Source organism: Sinohyriopsis cumingii, unplaced genomic scaffold, assembly GCF_028554795.1.
Source record: "Sinohyriopsis cumingii isolate HCF-2022 unplaced genomic scaffold, ASM2855479v2 utg001050l, whole genome shotgun sequence".
Classification (NCBI taxonomy): Eukaryota; Metazoa; Mollusca; class Bivalvia; order Unionida; family Unionidae; genus Sinohyriopsis; species Sinohyriopsis cumingii.
The window spans coordinates 175006-199584 of NW_028315955.1; the positions used below are offsets into that span (position 1 = coordinate 175006).

The 24579-nt window shown below is 35.0% G+C and overlaps 1 protein-coding gene across 5 annotated transcripts in view; it reads right to left on the reverse strand.

Moving 5' to 3' along the window:
- Positions 1–2999: 2999 nt before the first annotated feature.
- The window catches only part of LOC149772881 (myeloid differentiation primary response protein MyD88-like), a 56734-nt gene continuing 35154 nt past the window's right edge, over positions 3000–24579 (reverse strand). For 4 of the 5 annotated variants that reach the window (XM_089947168.1, XM_089947171.1, XM_089947169.1 and 1 more), the window contains exons 4-8: positions 23842–23877; positions 23228–23266; positions 17013–17199; positions 15436–15530; positions 10633–12440 (exon numbers count right to left, since the gene is read on the reverse strand). In XM_089947168.1, coding sequence (XP_089803294.1) covers positions 11749–12440; positions 15436–15530; positions 17013–17199; positions 23228–23266; positions 23842–23877 — 1049 coding nt within the window. In that variant the 3' untranslated portion in view covers positions 10633–11748. Of the gene's footprint in view, positions 5328–10632; positions 12441–15435; positions 15531–17012; positions 17200–23227; positions 23267–23841; positions 23878–24579 lie in introns of those variants that run through there. The other variant, XM_089947172.1, reaches the window with a different exon arrangement.

Genomic DNA, 24579 nt, shown 5'->3' on the forward strand with positions numbered 1-24579 from the left:
GTGATGGTTTTGGTGGACGTTGTCGCAAAAGTAAAGGTTATCGTGGTCGTCTTAGTAGTTTATGATGGTTATGTCGTCTTAATGGTTATTGTGGCCGTCTTAGTAATGGTGATGGTTATGTCGTTCAAATGGTTATTGTGGTCGTCTTAGTAATGGTGATGGTTATGTCGTCTTAATGGTTATTATGGTCGTCTTAGTAATGGTGATGGTTATGTCGTCTTAATAGTTATTGTGGTCGTCTTTGTAGTGGTGATGGTTATATCGTCTTAATGGTTATTGTGGTCGTCTCAGTAGTGATGATGATTATGTCGTCTTAATGGTTCTGTTGGTCGTTTTAGCAGTGGTGATTGTTATGTCTTAATGGTTATTGTGGTCGTCTTAGTAATGGTGGTGGTTATGTCGTCGTATTGGGTATTGTGGCCGTCTTAGTATTAGTGAAGGGTATGTCGTTTTAATGGTTATTGTGGTCGTCTTTGTAATGGTGATGGTTATGTCGCCTTAATGGTTATTGTGGTCTCTTAGTAGTGGTGATGGTTATTCTGTCTTAATGTTTCTAGTTGTCGTTTTAATAGTGGTTATGTTCCCTTAATGTGTCTAGTTGTATTAATAGTGGTGATGGTTATGTCGTCTTAATGTTTATGATGGTATTTTTGTAATTGTTAATTGGTATTATAATCAGTAACATTAGTTTTGGTAGTAGCAATAGTAGTAACGGTACTTGTGGTTGCTTTAACAGATGTCTTAGTTGATGGCGGCGTCGTTGTTATTGTATACTCTATGGTGCTTACTGTATCATTTTGCTGTGGAAATTACCGCTGTTTGATTAAATCTACCGGACGTTTAGAGCACAAACATGTCCTACCTCGTGATTAGCGTTATGCTGTAATTTGCTTTTTCTTCCTCTTGGTCATATGAACCTCAAGGTATCATAAACAGTATACGTTTATCAAAGTATTATACAAAAGTTCACATGACGTTTTTTCTTTATTCGGATTTATTAATAAAGTAACGAGATCAGTTTGCATAAAGTATAGACGGGGGAGTAATTTTTTTCACTTCCTTTTATAATTCTTTTTTTTTTCTCAATCAAAAGGATCACGTGTTAATATTGTTCTACTTCCTTAACAACACCACTGAAGTAAGAAAGAATGTCTAACCTCAATAATTAAACGTTGCACCTTTACAAACTGGAAACAAATCAAGACGTATTTATTGTCAATAAAAGCTTAGAGCAGTGTTTGAATTAAACCACGAGTGATATTAATCACAATCACTACTTATTAGGTACCTTTCGTGTTTAGTAACTCAGACATAACAGATCTTTGTATATCTATCTAATCTGATCTTTCCTACTGCATCTAAAATAAACTGCAGAGTTTTGTTAAACGTGAGTACTACTGCCGGGTAGCTAACGAATTCAGCAAGACCGCGATACAATACAAAGTACGTCTGAAAACTGTCGGATTTCGATTACAATCCAATGCTTTATGCATCTTCTAAAAAGGTCTTAAATGTGTAAAAGGGTTTTAGCTTTTGCAATTTTATTCATCTTTCAAAGAGATTGAAAGGACTCTTGCTGAGTCAATATTATTTTATCAAGATGCGTGTGGTTTATTGTTCTATTCAAACCTCACAATATGAAGTAGTTTTGTACTTTTAATTTCTGATAGAATTCCTCTTAAACATTGCGAATGGTGAATGCAAATAATAAATTGCAGCAAGAAAGATGTATTATCTTTGTAATAAAATACAAAGCGATGTTCGCATATTTACATATTTTGCGAATGAAACTATCTCTATATCACACACACACACACACACACACACACACATATATATATTCACAGAGAGAGAGATAGAGAGATGTGAGTGCATGTTATGCGGAGACTTGCCATTAGAAAGCAAATACTCCATTTCACATCTAGCTGTGGTGGCCCTTGCTCCGCAATGTGCCTGCTATATTTTAACAATATGGCCATTCTTGATTACACATGGCGAATGTTTTTACATTGGGAGACGAATATAAGACAAGTTAGAGGACTGAAAATACCGAGTGGTGAGGAATCGTGATTTCCCTAGTGTTATATTGTTATAGAATTGGGCTCGTAAGCCTTCTAGTCATTGACTGATACTCTTAATTTCGCTTGTAAAGGGTACTTGTGTGCAAGACAAACCGCATGGAAAATTATGTAAATACCTCCGACATTTTTTTTTAGTTAGTAACATTTTGACCTAAAAGTATAACTGGTATTGGAAAAATTAAAAGATTAATTTCACAAATCAATCAATATTTCGGTGGCTACAACCATACCTTATATCAAGTTTGTCAATGACAGTGTACAATATTTGAAGAGCATCAGCAGTAAAAATCCACAATTTAATTCTTATAATGGTAAGAATAATACGTTTAATGCCATCTGACTACCTTTCATTGCCAAATTGATTAAAATCAGATCACCGCTGTCCTAAGATCTGACGACGACCGCTTAAAAGTCGTGTTCTGGTGACCTTTGAATTAGCCAATGGAATTACAGCTTTCAAAAATCTGAAAGTTAATCAAACCGTTCGGTACACATTCATGCTTTTCATCCACACTGTTCAGTCTTCCAAAGTGAAGATATAAGACTTCATTTGACTGGTTGAAACAATTAGCGATTATGCTAATATCATGGGTTACCGAAACATGATCCCTAAGCGGTCGCTGTCAGATCTTCATGTATAACGGTGGAAATCTGATTTTAATCACATTGTTTTCATTGCATGCCACGAAATTGCAGCAGATGGAGAAACCTGTAAAAGGTTCCAATTCAAAAGAAAATGATAATGAAGTTCCAATGAAACATTTAAGGTTCGGCAATGATGATACGAAAATCATATCAATACTTAAATATCACAAAAATTAATACATATTTTATCAGATATTTTAAAAAACCCACCATAATAACATTTTCACAATTTGTTTTAATCAATTATTATCAAAACACACAAACACTCCAAAACAAGATATGAATTCTTTATTTCTTGTCTCTTAACATGAATTGCAGTTTTATCTATGCAACTGTTAACTTCTGTGCCAAACAGGCACTTGCCAGGCGAAAGTCAGTTCACGTGAACTTAAGGTTCGGCTTTCAAAGCAGTCTGCCAACACACATGAAGATAATGTGGATAATACAAAGGGAGCCTGTGGCTATTGTACAATGGGTGTTAATATAAGATAATGTGGATAATACAAAGGGAGCCTGTGGCTATTGTACAATAGGTGTTAATATAAGATAATGTGGATAATGAAAAGGGAGCCTGTAGCTATTGTACAATGGGTCTTAATGTAAGAGCATTGTTCTGTTTAAAACGCCACCTAGTGTAGAGATAATACACGCTGATCTGAGTGTGCATTTGAAAGCCTTGAATTGGCATGAAATAAACTCATAAATTGTTTATATTTCTCATGTCAGTGAAGTGCTCGAATATCTATATAGTTTAAATGCATGACTTTATATGTGAACGCGTTCTCACACAATCATTTATTGCGGAAGCCCCACAAGAAGTCAATTTGTTCTCACGTAGGAGGCCACGACAACAGCAACCTCAAAGGCCTTTTCATCGCATCATTTTTAGTGTTCTCAGGCGCCGGTGATTTTTTCCAAAACAATCAAATTAATTTGCATTCGTACAGTTCCTTCTGATGATGTTTCCGATTTTAAGTAAAATGTCGGCGTGGTGTTCCGATTGTTTCGAAGGCTAGAATATTGGCATATGGAGATGTTTATTGTGGCAAAAAACAAAGAGCCCGACATAAAGCACCAAATAGAAATGGGCGATGACTGACCCTTGTATGTGCCAGATCTGGGGGTTCAAATTGGCCAGACTAATCAGGACACTAACTTGGCCTCAGATGCATGAAGCAGAAGACGCATCGCGCCATTATTCTTTTTGTACTTGCGTACATAGCTGTAAAATACTTACGTAAAACATGAAATGGTTTAAATTTGAAGTTGGCAGAAAAAACGAACGTCTTCTGCATAAATCGCAAACAACGTGGAAAGTTGGTCCTCCCAGTATACCTTTTGAGACGTAAGTTCTAGTAAATAAAGTCATATTAATAGTGACCATTTCATCTTTTAATGGTGTAATCGTAGTCATGCTAATAAATCTTACCCCACAAAAAATTAATTTTGCACATGCTATCCATTGCCGTCAACCAAACAGTGTCGCTTACTCCTTAACGTCGTTTTATCTCAACATTTTAAAAGAGTATTTGATTATAATTTATTATTGTTTATCAAAGAGTATTTAAACGAAGGACTTATCAATAATATATTTTTAAAAGTTTTAATAAAATGGTCAAATATTTAGAGTACATTATAATCACAGTGAATTTAAGACGGTGGGAAGGAATAAAGCATTTTCAGGAGTTAACCTACCGTGTTATATTTGCACGGATGTCATCTTTACGTTATTAATATTTTGGATTTCGGTACATTTTCACAGTAAACACTTGTATCTCAAAGAAATTATGAAATACAGATGTGTTCATACTTTTTGTGTTCTCTCTTCAAGAACCGTTCAGATTACCTCACCATAAAAACATCATCATAAGGTCAATCAAAGACATAAGATGTACATTATAGTCACGTTCTTCTCATTGCGCATGAGCTAACTTGTTCCCGAGTCGGAAGAGACCCTGTGTGACTCCAGATTCGTGTCGGAGATTGAACATTCCTCTTCATTAATAGAAAGATTTGAGGTCCTTTCCGTAGATTGCGTAATTACAGAGTCACCTTCATCCGAAGAACTCTCGGTGACTTCTACGTTTATGTGAACGTCAGCATTAATTTGCACACTTGAATAAGACAAAGTACTAGTCCCTCTGGAAACTTCTAAATCATTTAAAGACATTGATCTTAGTCGATGATACTCTCCTTCACAAGATTCTTCATTCCTTCTATACAGAAACTCATTTTCTTGGCTGGTTGGTGATTCTTCAATGCTGCAAGAACTTGAATTACTCGATCGCATCTCCATTACATTGCGAGTCCTGCTTCCGGATGACTTAAATATCAGTTTCCCCAAACGCCGTCGCATTCGTTGCAGAATAGAATATTTCTTTTTATCAACATAGATGCTGTCGCTATTACTACGTGAAGAGGAAAATGTGTTTGATCCTTTCGGTTTACGCTCTTCAGACATACTGGAAAACTTGAGGAGATTGGCGGTGTTTTCGTAAATGTGTGGATGGACGGGTCGATGAAAACGAATTGCAGCTACGCCTTGAAGGATACTTGGCACTTCTACGGTGCTATCCCGAATTACTGGGACAATCACACCAACTGTATGAAAGATTAAAATGAATTAAAATTGAATTAGATGATATTGTAACAACATTCCGAAAACCTGTTATTTGAAACCTTTAGGATCTTTTAAAATTATTATGTGATCAGAAACGTTGGAGTATACTGAAAGCTACTCTGGTCAAGGGTAATGATGCTAATGTAATGTGGGAGCAGTTTAGGAGAAAATCATATTGGGTTATATTAATTTGTGTGTATTTTCTTAAAGGCAAATATATACAAAATATAAATCTAAACATGCGTCTCACAAGAAGCATTTAATATTTTGAAATTCCGTAAAGCAATGCACATACGCCTTATAATGTGTTTTATTCTACTTTACCAAATGCTGTATATATGCAATAAGCATATTTCAAGTCGCATTGAAATCGGATCATACATATGTGACCCTGAGTGGTTACAAGCGGTTTCTGATGGATGGATGACCAACGCACGAGAGACGGCGGGCCATACCATATGCCTACGACCAAGTGAATTAAAAATTACTAAATATTTCATTTTAGAAAAAATAGGAGCTAAGATGGCATTAAACGTCGGTTAACTAGCACTGGAATAATTGCGGAACTAAAACAGATAAATGCAAACTTTTCTAAAAGGAATAAATAATTAGTAATGCTGAATGATAAGATAAATATCTCGTAGTGGCCATAATAATGCTCAATATTGAATGTGAAACTGCATTGTAATTCACGCTGTGCACTGAGAAAGAAGCAAACATGTTTGAGACGAGACTTTTTCTTTTAAGTGTAGCCCCAACACAGTATTTTTTTTCTTCATATTTATAATTTACCGGTAAAAACGCTTAATTCAAGTCTCATTACAGACCCCCCAAAAAGGGAATCGGAAACTGACAAATTTAACTTTGAGCTGAAGACTTCACTACAGAGATGAACTGAGTCAATCACGCATGTATGTAAGTTTATAAATTTAATTTTGCTTCCTTCTATATTTCTTATTGTATTTAAATCACAATTTAAAACTCTGATTTCAATAATAATGATATATTTATGGCGGGGGGGGGGGGGGCGGAGGCGGGGAAGGAAAGTTGAGTTGGAGTTGGGAAGGAGAGGAATAAATCTGAAGGACAATATAAACAAGAAGAAACATTGCTATATTGTACTGACTTAAATAACTATTTATTTTAAAGAATACATATTCTGAAAACTAGGAAGATTGTTTGACAACAGTGTCCTGAGAGCCCTTATTAAAGCTAGGTTACTCATAATTCTCTCCACTGTCTCTAAATATGAAATATTTTCGAAATATATACTAACTTCTTTGAGGAAAGTTACATTGAATGTTCAAGAGATCTTCGTTTTTAATGTGTGTATATATATATATATATATATATATATATATATATATATATATATATATATATATATATATAGACGTGTTTTTTATTTATGGCATAAATGTACCCCAATCTGCCAAAAAGTATCTTTCTAGCTTTTAGAGTGTTTTTTTTATATCTTTTGCAGACCCTTGTAAACGGAAAACTAAGGCACCATACAAAAACTGACATTATTCTGAAAATTATATTTTACGCTGAAAAGTGAAATCTCCGATAGTATTGTTTAGCATGGAGTACAGCTGGATAAGCAGGTATTAATGAGAAATGTAGGACTCTAATTTGTAGGCCGAAATTGAAAGCAGTTCGTGTAAAAATTATGTGGGCTTTTTGGCACATGAATGTTGATCACAGCTAATTTGTATCACTGTTTTTAACATTGCTGTATATACTATTTTATAATATTCAGTATTTCGGCTTGAAGAAATTTAATGAACATATGAACAGGCAATTATAGCCCCCCTCAACACCTCTGATTGGTATGTGGATATGAACACGCAAATACAGCCTGCCGCAATTCGTCTGACGGGTATGTGGATATGAACACGCAAACACAGCCTGCCGCAACTCGTGTGAAGGGTATGTGGATATGAACACGCAAACACAGCCTGCCGCAACTCGTCTAACGGGTATCTGGATATGAACACGCAAACACAGCCTGCCGCAACTCGTGTGAAGGGTATGTGGATATAAACATGCAAATACATCCTGCCGCAACTCATCTGACGGGTATGTGGATATGAACATGCAAATACAGCCTGCCGTAACTCGTGTGAAGGGTATGTGGATATGAACACGCAATACAGCCTACCTCAACACCTCTGATGGGTATGTGCAGGAAGAGATAGAGACTACAAGAAATGGACGGCATTTATTGCTCATGATTTCTGACCACAGTAGGGCGAGTACACCCTACTTATTTGCTGCGAATATCTCGTCTGAACAACAAAGTCAGAGGTTCGACGATTCGTGAAACCACGCTGAATTTGAGGTAATTCACCTCAGAAAGTCATCTGCACAGAGTTAGACAAGAAGGTTGGGAATGAAGGAAAATTATTCGCGGTTTGGTTGGTAAGCTGGTTGGTGATGGAAATGTAGGTTGACGGTTGAACAGTAATGTCGACATTTAAGCAGAAAAGCAACGAAGACCATTATATGCAGAATAAGGAAACCAGATGTAATTCTAATTTAAATAGTTGCCCTGACTGATTAACTGCTATTATTCTTAATTAATTTCAAACATTTAATTTCTTTTAAAGAAAGACAAAATAATTTCCGTAGCTCTCCAAAATTTCAAAAAGGTCTCTTTACGTCCATAAGGTTCATTAAAGAATAAACGGTTTTACACTTTGCTTGTTATTGGATTAAATGCTAATGATTGGGCATTTATTGAAGTTAAAATTAAACTTAATTGTGTATAAAGCAAACACAATCCGAATGACTTTTATGTTAAATTTGTAAATGATTAGACAAACTTTACAATTCGATAAACACTCAGCCATAACGCGTATAATTCTAGTTCTCCTCTCTTCTGTTGTCAACTCTGCAGATTACGTCATCAAAAGATGTGTAGTTAAATAGTGCATAGTTTTCGTTGTTGAGATTTTTCAACAATGCCAAATATACAAAGCCTCATCTTCGTCGCTAGCAAAGACTTGTCAATCCTCTTCATTCACCGACGATGTCCAACAAAATATACCAATGAAATTTTACTAGCACATGTGGCCTAACAGTAGATAATAAAAGCAATAGCTGATGAGGGTCATGACGTTTAATGCGATAATACACTTAAAATGGTGAGCATTACTCGCTCTTGCTTTCTCCGCAATTTGATCGTTCAACACCAAAATATGGTGTCCATTTTTATTGAGATCCAGTGTGCTTATTATGTCCTAAGACGAGTGGCCATTAATTAGAACAGTTGATTAACGCTTAAAAAAAAAAAAAAAATATCGAAGCAAACGTACATTGATTTACAAAGGATCAGTTGTTTGCAAAGTCTGCTATGTTCTTTCGCTACCGAGTTGAGTGCTGGCGTGCGGAAAGAAGTGGAAGGATTGTTCGATTAAGGTTTCTGAAATTTTCATCAGAGATTTTATCTTTGGGTGTCAAGTCTGATCTGATTCTCACGAGGGATTCGGCGGTGGGGTGGAGTTAAAACTTTATACAGGCCAAGTTTTATCAAAAGTGCATAGGACTTTGTTTTCGAATCCAATGTAGTCCGGTGAACATTCCAACGTTTTAAACGTTCCAAATCTAAACCAATCAAATGTATTAAGAATCACTGCCAGTCAAGAAGCAGAAAACGCAGGGCATTCATAACAATTTTAATTATTAACAACTGCACTCAGCAAACACAATAGTATTTTCTATACACAGAACAACGTGTAAATTGTATAGCACAGTATCAAATACACAGAACATTATAAAAAGTCACAAACTTAGTAATGTTAACTGTGTATTAAATACTAAATTACAACATTAATTCAGATCAGACCCTGGACACGTTTGTTCTAAACTATTGAATGTGTCCTTAAAATTGAAAAACGAACAAAATGTACTGGAAAAGATGCACAATAATAATTAGTCTATACGTGTTATGTCACAACTGTAGACATACATTGGTACTTAGAAATATCGACAACGTTCAAGCTCAAATGTTACGTTTTGGAATTTGTTCAGCTTCTAAATAAAGAACACTGTTTTGTAAATGTTGCCATCAGTAGGGATGGTTATGGAATGCCAGCGTATATGGATAACTGAATACACCATTAAGTCAGTATTGTCTTACCTACTTTTCCATTCCTACGTCGGAGAAATATATGCGAGACACAAATCTCTAACTTTGCCTTTTTATGAAATTTAATAAATTATTTGATAAATATTTCTGACTGGTTTACTTGGACAATTAAATCATTTACATCATTTGATTATATATATATATATATATATATATATATATATATATATATATATATATATATATATATATATATATATATATATATAGTTCAGATCTCCTCAAATCTACTCCATGTAAATATATGACAAGTTTGAAAGGCTTCAACGTGAGTTGTGCTGTCCAGGTTATTATGTCCTCGCTATACCTAAGCCCAATCAAGCTGCTTTTAGGACAATCAAATTCAACTGAGTCAAGTGATACGTATTACCACTAAGACATAATTTCCAAAATACACAGAACACAAGAGTTAGTTTGTGGGGTTTAACGCCATTTTTTCAGCACATGATATATATGGCGGCCAGTATATTAGTTGGAGATAGATCCTAAGAAGACCCTGGAAAGAAACACCGACATACGTGAAGCTACTGGTAAGCTAACATACCCGTATTGGTCGAATCGAGACTCAGATATATGCGGACTGAGTTTGTGGGTGTGTGTGACCTCGAAAAGTAGGCGCCTTCGATTCCTCGGCCACCCATAACGTCTACACCGGTTAGAAGGCAGACCTGAATTATGTCTATAGTCAGTCACCGTCTACCGTCTATACTCACTTGAATCCATAATTGTCTCTATACAGATTTAGCGTCATGAAGAGAATGGTTGTACGATGGTTTCTGGCCTCACTGATCATTTAGTGCAAGAATTATTTATATATATATATATATATATATATATATATATATATATATATATATATATATATATATAAATGGTAACGACACATATGTTGCAAAATGTATGTTTGAAGACTTTTCGCCTTTTGTGACCTAGCACGTGACAGGATCACGTGACAAAATAATATGTCACTGTATATACCAGAAACTAAAAGACCCACTAGTAAATAAAATCGCAAGACTCAAAAGCTACTTGCAGATGTCAACTTGATCATCCTTGATCTCATCAAATTTCTTAGCAATCATTGGATTTGAATTATTTCAATATTGCACCAAGATGAATAATCCAAAACTTCAGACATTTGATAGTTTAATGTAGACGTGGAAAACATAAAACCTTGAAAATAACGTGTTTGTGTAAAACATAAAAATTCAAATTGAAATGGTTTCGGCTTTCAGATTTTAGGACATTTGACAAAAGCATGATTGAGTATTTTTTTAAATTTAAGATTTTAATAGTTTTATTTAAAAAATCTCAATTTCAACGTCTTAGAAGTGCAGATATTTGAATCACTATAAATCTATAAACATTTTTTTTGGAAATCTTCAAGTTGTTTTTTCTTTCTGGCTATGATTTTGTATACTAGTGCTATTTAAAAAAATAGCAAAATTGAAACAAAGCAATTATATTATCTCGTTTTCATTTAGACCGAGTGAGTCAACCACTTTACCGATTTTTATACCCTAGTTAATTTTGAAGTATTAAACAATGCTGAATTTCGGCTTTAGCTCCAGTTATATTCTATGAAATTAATGAATAATCGATAAAAAAATAAATTTAAGTAGAGATAAATATAAAACGTAATATCATCTTTAACGATAACCGCATTTTACAATTTCATTCATTGAATCTAAAAATATTTTTTTAAAATTCTTTGGCATTACTTAGTCTGAGCACGTGCCGAATATATATATATATATATATATATATATATATATATATATATATATATATATATATATATATACACACACACATATATATATACGTCAATCATAACAAAAATCAGCTTGTTGATTCTCATATCCTTTTTCTTAAAGATTCTGAATTTTGACTTATAAGTGTTATGCGGACCATGATACATTTTCCTGTTGTAATATATCGACATCAACTGAATCAACCTTAGAACACAATGTTTATAATGCTAATATAATACTGTTCTTAAAAATGCTAATTTAAAGTATGAGAAAGCCTTAATGAAGCATACTGTCTTAATTTCTATATTGCAGTAATTTGCTAACTGACAGGATCAAGTCATTTTGGAGCCATGAAATATCCTTAATAACTGATTTTTTACTTATCAAAAAACAATGCAAATTATCACAGGAACAAAAACAGAGGACCAGTTTTTTGGCTGTATGTAGAGAACATTAAAATTACACGTGAATTGTTTTTCTTGAAAGATTTCAGCATTACGATGAAAACATTTTAGGAAGATGTGGCATTTTCATCACAACCTTTTCATCAGAGGAATTGCAGTAACTCTTGTCTTCATTTTCGACACCCACAAGTCCGTTATCCGATTCAGAATCACTGACACAAGCACCATCTACTCTACATTTAGACGCGGTATCTGTGGCAACCTGTGCAACATTGTCCAGCGATGATTCACATGACCGTTCCTTTTGCTTTCTACGTAGTCTCCTACCAACACTGGAGACCAACCGTACAACAGCTGAATATTTCTTTTTCTTTTTTCCAACAATATGTTCTCCCTTTTCTTCATACTCTTTAGACATTTTGTACTTGGAGGCTTCTTCCACTTTATTACTGGGGTTTTCTGTTATAACATTATCCTGTAAAGCGACGGAATAAAATTTGCTGGTAATGTCCGCGACTAGCCCCTCGTCGCTTTCATGAGTATCTGAAGATGACGTAGAGGTTTTATGTGATCTACCAGAGCTGCATAACGGACTGGATTCAGTGTCAAAGGAACTATCAGAAGATTGTGAGCTGATTCGTACACCCAATTTGTTTATAATTGCACGCCATAACAGCGGAGAGTGTTTCATGAACATACGAATCCCTGATACGCCAAGCAACACTCTGGGAGTGTGTATATCCTTGGCCCCTAAGACTGGAATGAGGTTTCCTTGTCTGGCAGCTGAAGTAACAACAAAAATAGTTAATTAGTTCTCCGTTCACGATAACTTTGTCCACGTGAATCAGCGTATAAATAAGCCTGAATTGTACTATTCACTTCACTTTTCTTGAAAAGAAGAAGCATAGATATGCATGTACTAACGCTAGTCCACGTGGATTCAGTGATGGATAAATCAAACAATCCCAGTTTCGATCGAATTATCATATATGTTGATATGGAATTGAAATACAGATCATCTCCAATACACACATAATCTATCAAGCAGGTGACACGCACACGAAATTCACTCTTTTCCATTTCAACTAGTAGAAACTGAAAGAAACCACAACATGAAAGTGTATCGTGTGTATCTTGTCATTCAAACAGTCAGTGGAATATGCTTTTGTCTCTCTGTGTTAACAAATTTACGTACATTGCATAAACTCACAATGCACAAAATTTCTAAATCCAGCTGATTTCATTTCACGTGAAGTTAACGGCGGTCATGATACTAACAAACCGAAACCACCACTCATGCAGCTATATTAGGAGGCATTTCACCGGAAGTATCTTTATCCTGCCACATTCACCAATGGAATATCAGGATCCAAAATTAAAATTTCTCTTGCAAACGTTGCAGATGATATTTACTTATTTTCTATACAACTTCCAGAATGAATGTGTAATCATCTTGGAGTAATTCGCCGAATAATGTGTTCCCAGAACTGCCGTGAATTTTGTCTATAAAGCTGTACACTGCTAATCCCAACCAACACGCGCGGCACGAAAGCATCTCTCCTTGATTGCACGGGAATAACGTGTCCATGTCTGGATGCTGTAGCCAATAAAATGTTAGCGGTGTGCCAGTCATTACAATACTTAGGCATTTCATCAATATATTTTTTTATTTAAAATGCCCAGAAATGGCGAGGGCGATGAATATTTCAAGATGAGACTCTAAACTAATTATATGAAATTTACACAGACATCTCAGAAAGGATAGAGTGAATTATGCATGTTATAAGTGTTCTGAACAATCATTTTTAATATATTGTCTCACAAGTGAAAATCAGAGAACTCATAAGCACAGCTTAAAAAAGAGGTGAAAATGAGACACTGGATCGGAGAAAATTACACTGAACTTGGATTATAGGAGAATACGATAAAGAGATCAAGTTATCATTCAACTATAATTAGACAGATCATATTTGCTTCCAGAAATAATGGATCTGAGGTGTCGTGAAAGCATTGCTTGGAAACGGTCATGTTTGTAAGAAATCCTGTTAAAATGACTACTGGCAAAGAGCCCGTACGCAGTTGTTAATGCTACCTAAAATGACCATTTCTATGGGTAGACATGTGGAAATAGCCACAAAAAAGATTTTGTGATCTGGTTCGTTACACAATGTATGTCACAAAATCTTAGTACCGCGATTAATTTGTGTATAACCCAAGTTTATTTCCAAAGGGTCGCGTAGACGTATGTTTCCATTTTTTTATAAAAAAAAACATAATAATACAGTGATTTTTGTGTATATAACCCGAGTTTATTTCAACAGGGTGGAGTATAAACGTAATTCCTGCTTTCCTTAAAACAGAATATGATTCAACAAATTCAAAACGATAATTCAACCTTACTACAAGAGAAGCCAATCATCATGAGGCGGTAAAATGAAGTTCGATTCCGTGTACGACCATAAGTTTTAGCAGACGACAATTCCTGTATCAATTATTGCCATCTTGATAAGTCACATGGGGGTAATGTTCTGCAAGCTTTAATTGTATTACAGTTATAATGTTATTTTTTTAAAGCGTTTTTCATTTACGGAAATGGTGTACTATTAAGAGAATAATCAAGTACCAGTCCAACCATAACGCCTTGCCAGGTGCCCAGTTTGTACAAGAATGTTTCATTGCATACAGTCCATTTGTACAAATGATTCTAACCCAATGCGATATTTGTGGACCTTTTGACCCTTCCTCTCCCATGGACTCTGTGGCAAGTGGATATCCATTTTTCTAATTTATCGAATACTTTTTTCAAAATCATACAAAGATGTACTTACCTGACTCCGTTTAATGGAGGATAGTCGAAAATTATTTTCGTTTTAAGAATGATGCAACTGTTATTATGAATGATGTGCAAGGAGTTATCTGGACTGGTTATATAGGAAAGGAGTTATCTGGACAGGTTAGATTGGAAAGAAGATTCCGTATACGCAAATAAAGGTCGAATCCAGATGCAAACAATACGGACCCTGATATGTCGTCACAAAAGTCGACCTCAGAGCTAGGTTTAATCAGTTGTTGTTAGGATAATTTAGTCCCTGATCATAGTCCATATTGTTTACAGTTGGGTTTGACTTATTTGTGAGTTTATATATTGGTTTATATCCTTGTATAAAAAGAACATAATAAATTCAAAAATGCTGGCGCATGTGTGTTCCTCTCTAGCGACTATGATTTTATTCCACTAGATATAGGAGTATTTTTCAGGAGGAAAGCTGTCTAGTGTTATAAATCTACCGGTGAAATACGATTTAGAATTTCACAATTGCTACATCGACAAGAATGACAACAAGAGCAATGAACGAATGCCTAAAACGGACGATCTGAGATCGTGAAAGGAAGCTACATCATTTTTGGAAAAACATTATAGGCGTAGGAATCAATTTATCTCAAAGCCCTATTCGGTCTAGGTAAGATTTCGCTTTAAAACTTATAGCATAAATAGTGTTATAAGAAGCCATTAGTAACTGGTGGGGGGGGTCATCTTGCAAAAACGGAAAGGCTGATTGATTACAATTCGAACATTGATCAAAATCATCGATGTTCAGCACGTGCTTAATTTTTAATGATTCCAACTGACTTTGCATTCCTGACATTGTTTCCTTTACTACGTGGTAGTGAAATACGTTCAAACTTTATATTGTGAAGACAAATAAAATCTTTGTAAAGTTACTGTTTCTTACATATTTATCAAAACGAGAGAGAGAGAGAGAGAGAGAGAGCTTACATGGATCAAGAGCCCTCGCGTACTGCAACGCAAAATCACAGGTGGCATCAGTGAATTCCCTCTTTGGAAGAATTATTACAAGCTTTTTGTTACATCTGAAACATTCAAGAGGTTTCGATTTATATTCAAGAGATAACTCAACTTTCTAAAATTATTTCCAAAAACCGTTGTGTTTGCAAAACTTTACACAGCTATTTCTGCAGGAATGAAAAAAAAAACTTCAAAGTTATTATGTTTCAAATAGTTTATTTCAACTTGTTGCGGATGCTGGATAATATTTATATTGACCTAGAAATCTATGTGCCGTTAGGACATCTGTTATTTTATGTAAGTTTATGTAAACGCTAATTATATCCCGGATAATTCATTGTTATAGTAGTACCTATAGGCCATTTGGTGACTAATAAGCAAAAGTTAGAGAATTATTTAAAAGAAAATGTGTCGGCTGCAATATTTCTTTTATTTGTGAATGGCTGTCTTTTTTTAGTCTTCTTGCCTTAAACCGATTGGTTTCAATGTTCTAAGGCGGAGTATCCAGTAAGATTCATTTTCTTGCCATGTTTCGGAAATCATGTACAGTTTTGCAAATACAACGGTTTTTCTGTTTTATTTGTTTGCCTCGTGCAGGTTTTGTATTTGCCTTTGAAAAAGACTCGCTGAGAGTCAAAAGCGCTCAGGCTAATTGGATACTAGTTTTGCACTGGTCGTTGTCAGTTTATTGCATTTATCGTAATCAATAACTGACACACGTGATCACCTGCTGGATCCAGAGGACTTGACGAAAATGTTATTCGTCATATGATTTCTACTCTCTCTCTCTCTCTCTCTCTCTCTCTCTATATATATATATATATATATATATATATATATATATATATATATATATATATATATATATATATATATATATATACACACATACATATATATATATACATATACACATGTTTTTGCAAAGGCCTCACCCAACAAATCTTGCACATTAAGTTCTTTGTGTGTGTGTGTGTGTGTGTGTGTGAGAGAGAGAGAGAGAGAGAGAGAGAGATTTGGATTTTTGACGTAGGTTTTAAATATTTTTCTGTCATATCGCTAAAGTGTCTGCAGCGAGGTCTAGCACGGGGGCATCATGCCACAGACGTGTAGCATCATGCCCAACCAGTCATATTATCTTGACATAAGGCCCACCAGTCCTAACACTGACCTCTTAATACTGAGCGCCAAGCGAGGCAGATGCTAGTACCACCTTTTTGTCTTTGGAATGACTCGGCCGATGTTCGAACCCATGACCTTCCGCATCCGAGAAGGACGCTTTAACGAACTAGCCACCGGAGCGGTCATTGATTTTTCTAGTAATAAATTTCTTTTCCATCTAAGATTAAAGAATGAAAGCAAATAAATCTTACAAATGTCACTCAAATAAACTGACCTAAATTTAATGGTCGACGCAGGCAGAGGTTGTTTAACTACGTCATCTTTGGAGTAGTTTGAAAACTATCAACAACTGATTTGTTTATATATGTGACCACGTCAAATTTAAAGCGATTTTTGAAAGTAAATGAACATGATATGTAACTCACCTTTCGTCTATAACTTGTGCCACACAGTCGTAAATGTATTTACCAGGCATAACATGGAGGTGAGGAACAAAAAACTTTAAATCCGAATGGACATTTTTTAGCTCGTTTTCAAACTTTTCTGCTGTTTCAATATCGTCGTCCTCGTAACATAAGCAAGCGTTGTAGCGAGCAGGTTGCTTAGGGTCCGCTGATAAAAATAAAGATATATCAATCAAACTAGAAAGACTGAACGAAAGAACAACTTAAATCTTTCACTTACAACAACAACAAACAAAAACAAAACAATGTTACCTTCCAAAATGCTAACTGAAGCCACAACTTTTGTAATCTCTTATCTGTTAAATGCAAAACTGTATATGACAGGTGTGTGCCACTAAGACAGATCATTATGCATAAACTGATCTTTAGTCTTAGTCAATTAGCCTTTTGTCCGAAACGGGTGTTAATTACACGAGGTTCGTTTAAGAAATGATTAAGAAAAATTTAAGTGACAAACAGCAGATATAGTGATAGCGAGGTAAAGTGAAAATGTTTCTCTTTTCAGTCTAAAAATAATCCCTCTTCACAGAGATTCCATGTTCTAAAGACCATACAATTTCATTTCAATGTCTGCCATTACAGCTGTTGAAAAACTTGTGTGAGATGACCATCCGTCTCCAGAGGTCACTTTTAGTTCCAACAGGTGGTCTTTTAAGACAGGTTATAATGTACATATGAATGCGTATGAATATATATATATATATATATATATATATATATATATATATATATATGGACGTGGCGGTGTCCGTCCGTCTTTAGGCTTAAGATATGTTGCAGAGACTGAAAGAAAATGAAGCAATATGAAACCTTTGCAGACCTTAATAGTATTTGCATCTTATCCTTTTCTTTCTATGGTATAATTCTGTATGTTTAATATTCTCTGCCACAAAAGATTTTTGGGGGTATTTTATCCAATCATTGTATCATTTGTAGGGAAAAGTATGTTGCAGAGAAACACTAGCAAAACGGGAATGCCAAATCACAATCCTAGCTTTTCGATCACATTCAAATTTTAACGTATGTTATCAAGTGCTCTTTAAATTTAATGCTGAAAGTAACTGGACCTTACTGAAAGACGAGTCATCTTGAGCTGACATATTATCTTCTATATAAAACCTCGTATTGAAAGTATCCTATTGTTCCCAAATATATAACGACTATTAATGAAAGTATTATATTGTCCCCCATCTATATAAAAACTGCTATTGAACGTACTCTATTGTCTCATATCGTTATAAAATCTCATATTGAAAGTATCCTATAGTACACCATCTATATAAACACTATTACTGACAGTGTCCTTTGGTTCCCCATCTGTATAAATACTACAAATGAAAGCATCCAAGGGTCCCCCTCTTATATCAAAACTCTAACTTAAAGCATACTGTGCTCCCCATTCTACATAAACACTATTGGAAATATCATTTGGTTTCCATCAACATAAAGACTCCAGCTGAAAGCATCCTATGGTCCCCCATCTATATCAAGACTCCTATCGAAGTGTCATACTGTCCCCCATCAGTATAAATAAGCTAAATTGATGTACTGCATATGCCAGTACCCAATAGCCATGCAATCTCAATTTACATGTGTACGCTAATACCCTATGGCTAAGCAGCCTCAGTTTACATGCTGTGTATGTTAGTATCCTATGGCGAAACAACCTCAAGTTACATACTGTGTATTCTAGTATCAATGGCCAAGCAACCTCAATTTATATACTGTGTATGCTAGTACCCTATGGCCAAGCAACATCAATTTATATACTGTGTATGCTAGTACCCTATGGTCAAGCAACCTCAATTTATATACTGTGTATCTTAATACCCTATGGCCAAGCAAACTCAACTTATATGCTGTGTATGTTAGTACCCTATGGCCAAGCAACCTCAATTTAAATATACTTTGTATGCTAGTACCCTATGGCCAAGCAAGCTCAGATTTTAAACTGTAATAAACCTAGGATATGTATTATTTACATTAACATACAGCTTCTTAGATTTTTATGATTGTTTGTTGATTATGGGGAGACAGTATTGTGAAGATATTTCTCACACCGAGCAGTTAGCCAATTGTTGTGAGCCGACGCCAAAATATACAGTATTCCGGAGCTTTTATGCTAGCATGGATTAGTTTCAAAGAAATGGACCCTCCCTAATTTCCAAAGACAGGGAATTATCCAGATATTTGTCGGTAAACGTGTTTAGAAATTTGTGGTAGGAATAATTCTTTTCATTTGGTGTTTGGGTCGTGTATTTGACTGCATTGAGTGAAGGACTAATATTCGGCTGGTAAAGGTTTACTCGTGAATCATACCAGTGTGAAACAAGAAACAACATGCAAGCGTGAAATCAGAGTTTCGTGGTGTGTTGTCAATAGGTGATAATAGAAAAAAAATTGTATCGTTTACGCGTTTAAGAACCTTTCAGTTGACAGCGATTGTTGTTTTGAGATCCTTGGAAACAGTAGAAAACATGGACTATCAAGCCACGCTCTCGCAGGTGTTTGACTCGTTCAAATTAAGACTCCTCGCGTGTAATACAGGTGTTTGACTCGTTCAAATTAAGACTCCTCGCGTGTAATAATTTAATATATACCTATCAACTTTTTACCGTAGAAAGAACAAAAACTTTAACGTCATTTCCAAGAAGTAGGTTAAACAACACCATACTCTCAAAACTGGCCTGAGCTACTTTATCCTCGAGGTTTCTTAGTTACAATAGCAGGGCTCGTAACAATATAAACACTGGTAGTAAAACAAAGCACTTAAAACGACATTAGTTAAGAAACCTTGCGTTATATGTAAAATATATGAAAGGTACAAACCATTATTTTGTCAGTACAACAATATAGAACAGTTATTCATTTCTTTTCTGAAGTAGATAAGATTGCAGACTGCCAAATGTTAGTCTCAACCAAAACTAAATTTGGTGTGTGTGTGTGTGTGTGTGTGTGCGATTTGGATTTTTTAACGTAGCTTTGACAATTTTTCAGTTATATCGCTACGATTTATACAGTGTGGCTGTTTACAGTGATGTCTAGCACTGGTGCATCATGCCGCAGACATGTAGCATGATGTCCCACCAAGTCACATTATCCTGACACCAGGCCGACCAGTCCTAACACTAACCTCTTAATGCTGAGCGCCAAGTACCACTTTTATATGTCTTAGGTATGTTTCGGCCGGGGATCGAACCCACGAACTCCCGCATCCGAGGCGGACGCTCTGACCACTAGGCCACCGGAGTGGTAATCTAAATTTGGAAATCGTGTACCAACTCATTACTGTACAGAACAACCCATTTACGGAAATTCATAATTGGTAACGTTGGTGATTTTTTTTCCCGCATAATAAATCTGAAAGTATAAATTTTATACTTATACAACTTTTTTAGTGGTAAACTACAAAAATGTGATAATCACAGTATTGCCATTTGTATTGCTAGATCAGATCTTGTTGTTAGCATCAAATTCCGGATCATGATTCGAAGATTCGCCTCTCATAATGATCCGGATTTTCTGATGATGATAACTCGGCATGATCTAGCAATCAAGATATGTTCACTGTGTGTGTGTGTGTGTGTGTGTGTGCAACACCGACGCAGTTGCATTTTTTTTGGTGACGTGTGCTTAGTCGTGATGGAATATGGGCTGGTGCGTGCAGGGAAGGCGATGTGTGCCGTTTACCCGCGGACGTGGTTTCAAACCTCTGTTGAGTACGAATTAAAAATTCTCTAACCTGTATGATAGTAAAGTGTGGAAAATGAATAAACGGACAAATACATGAAAGAAACACACAAAAAATGAAATGGAAGAATTTTTAACAACAAAAGACACATCGACACCACGAACCTAATGACTACACCACTGTTCAGAGATATATATGTTTGTTTTACCCGAAATGTGAAGTGTGGATGGTGGATGGACGGACAAACAAACGCGAATAGCGAAAGGAACTTCGTGATTTCCAGTCTTACGAGTGTGTGAAATGTTTCATAGAAATATCTGTTACGATTCTTAAGTTTTGCCCCGGAGATGAAAGTGTGAATAATAAATAGGTGGATTAACAGAAAAATGGACTAAAACACACACACACACACGACAAAAAATAATATTGCAACAGAAGAACTATAAGCAGCAAAAGATACAGCTGAAACACTAGTTCAATACATGTGCAAAGTTTCAAACATATATTCTGAACAGATTTAGTAGTTGTGTTCCAGAAATGAGAAATGTTTCATGATAAACAAACTTATGTCTATAGGATGTCTTGTCAAATACGGGACTTTTTGCAAACATATTCGTGTCTATATGATGTCCTGTCAAATACGGGGCTTTTTGCAAACAGACTCATGTCTATATGATGACTTGCCAAATACGGGACGTTTTGCAAACAGACTCATGTCTATATGATGACTTGCCAAATACGGGACTTTTTGCAAACAGACTCGTGTCTATATGATGTCTTGCCAAATACGGGACGTTTTGCAAACAGACACATGTCTATATGATTCTTGCAAAATACGGGACTTTTTGCAAACAGACTCATGTTTATATGATGTCTTGCCAAATACGGGGCTTTCTGCAAACAGACTCATATCTATATGATGACTTGCCAAATACGGGGCTTTTTGCAAACAAACTTATGTCTGTATGATGTCTTGCCAAATACGGGACTTTCTGAAAACAGACTCGTGTCTATATGATGCCTTGCCAAATACGGGAAAGAGACTCATGTCTATATGATGACCTGCCAAATACGGGACTTTTTGCAAACATACTCATGTCTATATGATGTCTTGCCAAATACGGGGCTTTTTGCAAACAAGATCATGTCTATATGATGACTTGCCAAATACGGGGCTTTTTGTAAACAGGCTCATGTCTATATGATGACCTACTAAATACTGGTCTTTTGGCAGAGTCATGTCTATATGATATCTTGCCAAATACAGGAGCTTTTTGCAAACAGCCTTATGTCTACATGATGTCTTAGCTAATACGGGAAATAGTGCAAACAGCCTTATGTCTATATGCTGTCTTGTCTAATGCGGAAGATAGTGCAAATAGCCTTATAGCTATGTATTATGTATGTATAAGCGTGTTGAGGCACGTCAGCGCAATAATTAATTGTGTGGTGCCAACTTAAAGAAATTTTGGAATGTAACACTAAAGAATTACCGAACAGAATACTTTAGGAAGGTAAAATATCCCAAATAAACGAAAGGTAAATGAATATAAAATAAAAGATAAATGTAAAAAGCATGACATCACAAAAATATTGGGTCAAAATATATAAAACAAGTTCCCTACAAAAAGTCGATGATTTTCTCTGTTTCTCTGGATGCATATCATCATAAAGTTCCCTAATAGATATCATAAAAGTTCGTATTACAGGGTGAAAGTCGATATACCGAATAAGAATCTTTTCCACTGTCAACGGACAGTGGCAGGCATGCCCTCTGGTTAAGGTTCACCCTTCAAAAGGTATGCATTATTCTGGGACTTGACGTCCTACACTCGACTGGCAGAATTCCACCTCATTTCTGCACTTTGTACTATATGAGATATCCTTCACATATTTTGCCCATGTATATTAAACATGATGACTTATACAGTAATTGAACTCAGCATATAGGATCTCCATTCTGAAATGAGTGACTGGGGGCAGCTTTGGCTGCTTTGTCTGTCATTGTATTACCATTAATACCAATGAGACTATATAGCCAACAGTATGTAATACTTTCTTCTAATCATACTATTAAGTTATATTCTAACAGATCTGGAAATTATTAGGTTGTCAAATTTAAGGTTTTGTTAAGCTTTCAGCGTGTGGATAAAGAATCACAAAACATTAGGACATCCCAAAACACTATGACATTTTTTTAAAATTAAAATCTAATTGTATTTCAAACATTTTAAGATGGCTGTAAATTCTGCTGTTAAAAAAATGGAGGTTCTGTCCTATAATTGGCTTGAGATCCAGCCCTGGTGTTTAGCAATGGCAGATCCCAACTTAATTCTAAGTCTGGCAGAGACTGCGTGTAGTACAAAATTGAATGTCAACTAAAATCAAACAAATGTTAATTGATTAACTGATCTTCTTACTTAAAATGACAAAAACATTAGTTTTTTCAATGAAAAACAGCTCCCATTTTGAGAGTAATACTCACTGTCATGAATTGTTAACTTCCAACTATCATCAGTCATGTCTGAAATAATAATAATAATAATAATAATAATAATAATAATAATAATATAATAATAACAATAATAATAATAATAATAATAAAATAATAATAATAATAACAATACCAATAATACTAATAATAATAACAATAATAATAATAACAAAAATAACAACAACAACAATAATAATAATAATAACAACAATAATACAACAAAGTGTATGTGTATGTGTGATTTGGATTTTTAACCAAGTTTTAACAAAATTTTAGTCATATCAGTACGATGTCTGCACTGTCGCAGTTTATAGTGATGTTTAGCGCTGGGACATCATGCCGCAGACATGTAGCATCACTTCCCACCCAGTCACATAATCCTGACATCAGGCCGACCAGTCCTAACACTAACTTCTTAATACTGAGTGTCTAGCGAAGCATCTGTCAGTATCATATTTATACGTCTTTGGTATGACTCGGCCGGGGTTCGAACCCGCGACCTGATATTTCTATTACTATTTCATCATTATGTGCTGAAAGTATACATCACAAAATACAAAATCGATATATGGATGTAGGCAAAGGTAGAACTTGACCTAACCTACCTGGCTCATGTATTTCGCAGGCCGTGGCGTCATTTTCTAAAATTAATAATACATGGTGGTAAAATACTACTATTACTAAAACTACTACTACTACTATTGCTGCTACTACTACTATTACTACTACTACTACTACTACTACTACTAATAATAACAATAATAATAACCATAATAAACGTAATAAATAAATAAGTAAATAAGTAACTAAATAAATAAAAGAGTAAGTAAATAAATAAGTAATAATTTCTTGACTGTTCTTGTCCAGTTAACTGAAAAAATACTAAGTCGGAAAACAAAGATTATATGTAATTATGTAAGGGTATCTTGAATATAAAAAAAGTGGCTACAAAGTTGATCTCCGAAATCACGCACATATTCTATTGGTCAAGATTTATTACGAATAAATTAACATCTCGCTTCAATGAACTATATGCGCACACCTTTTTTAAATACATTTCGATATATTATAGGACACTGACAACAAAAGATATATCTTTATATCTATCTATCTATCCATCTGTCTGTCTGTTTCTCTTTCCAATGTATGCACCACAGATATCGCAAATGTGAAAATTAAATAATAAAAAATAAGTAAACTGAAGAGTATTTACAGCACAGTAAAATGTGAACGAAACTCAACTTTAAGTCACATGATTCAGTGTTATTTCTATTGTTATTTCATCAATTATATGTTGAACGTATACATCACAAAATACAAAATGGATATGTGTATGTAGGTAA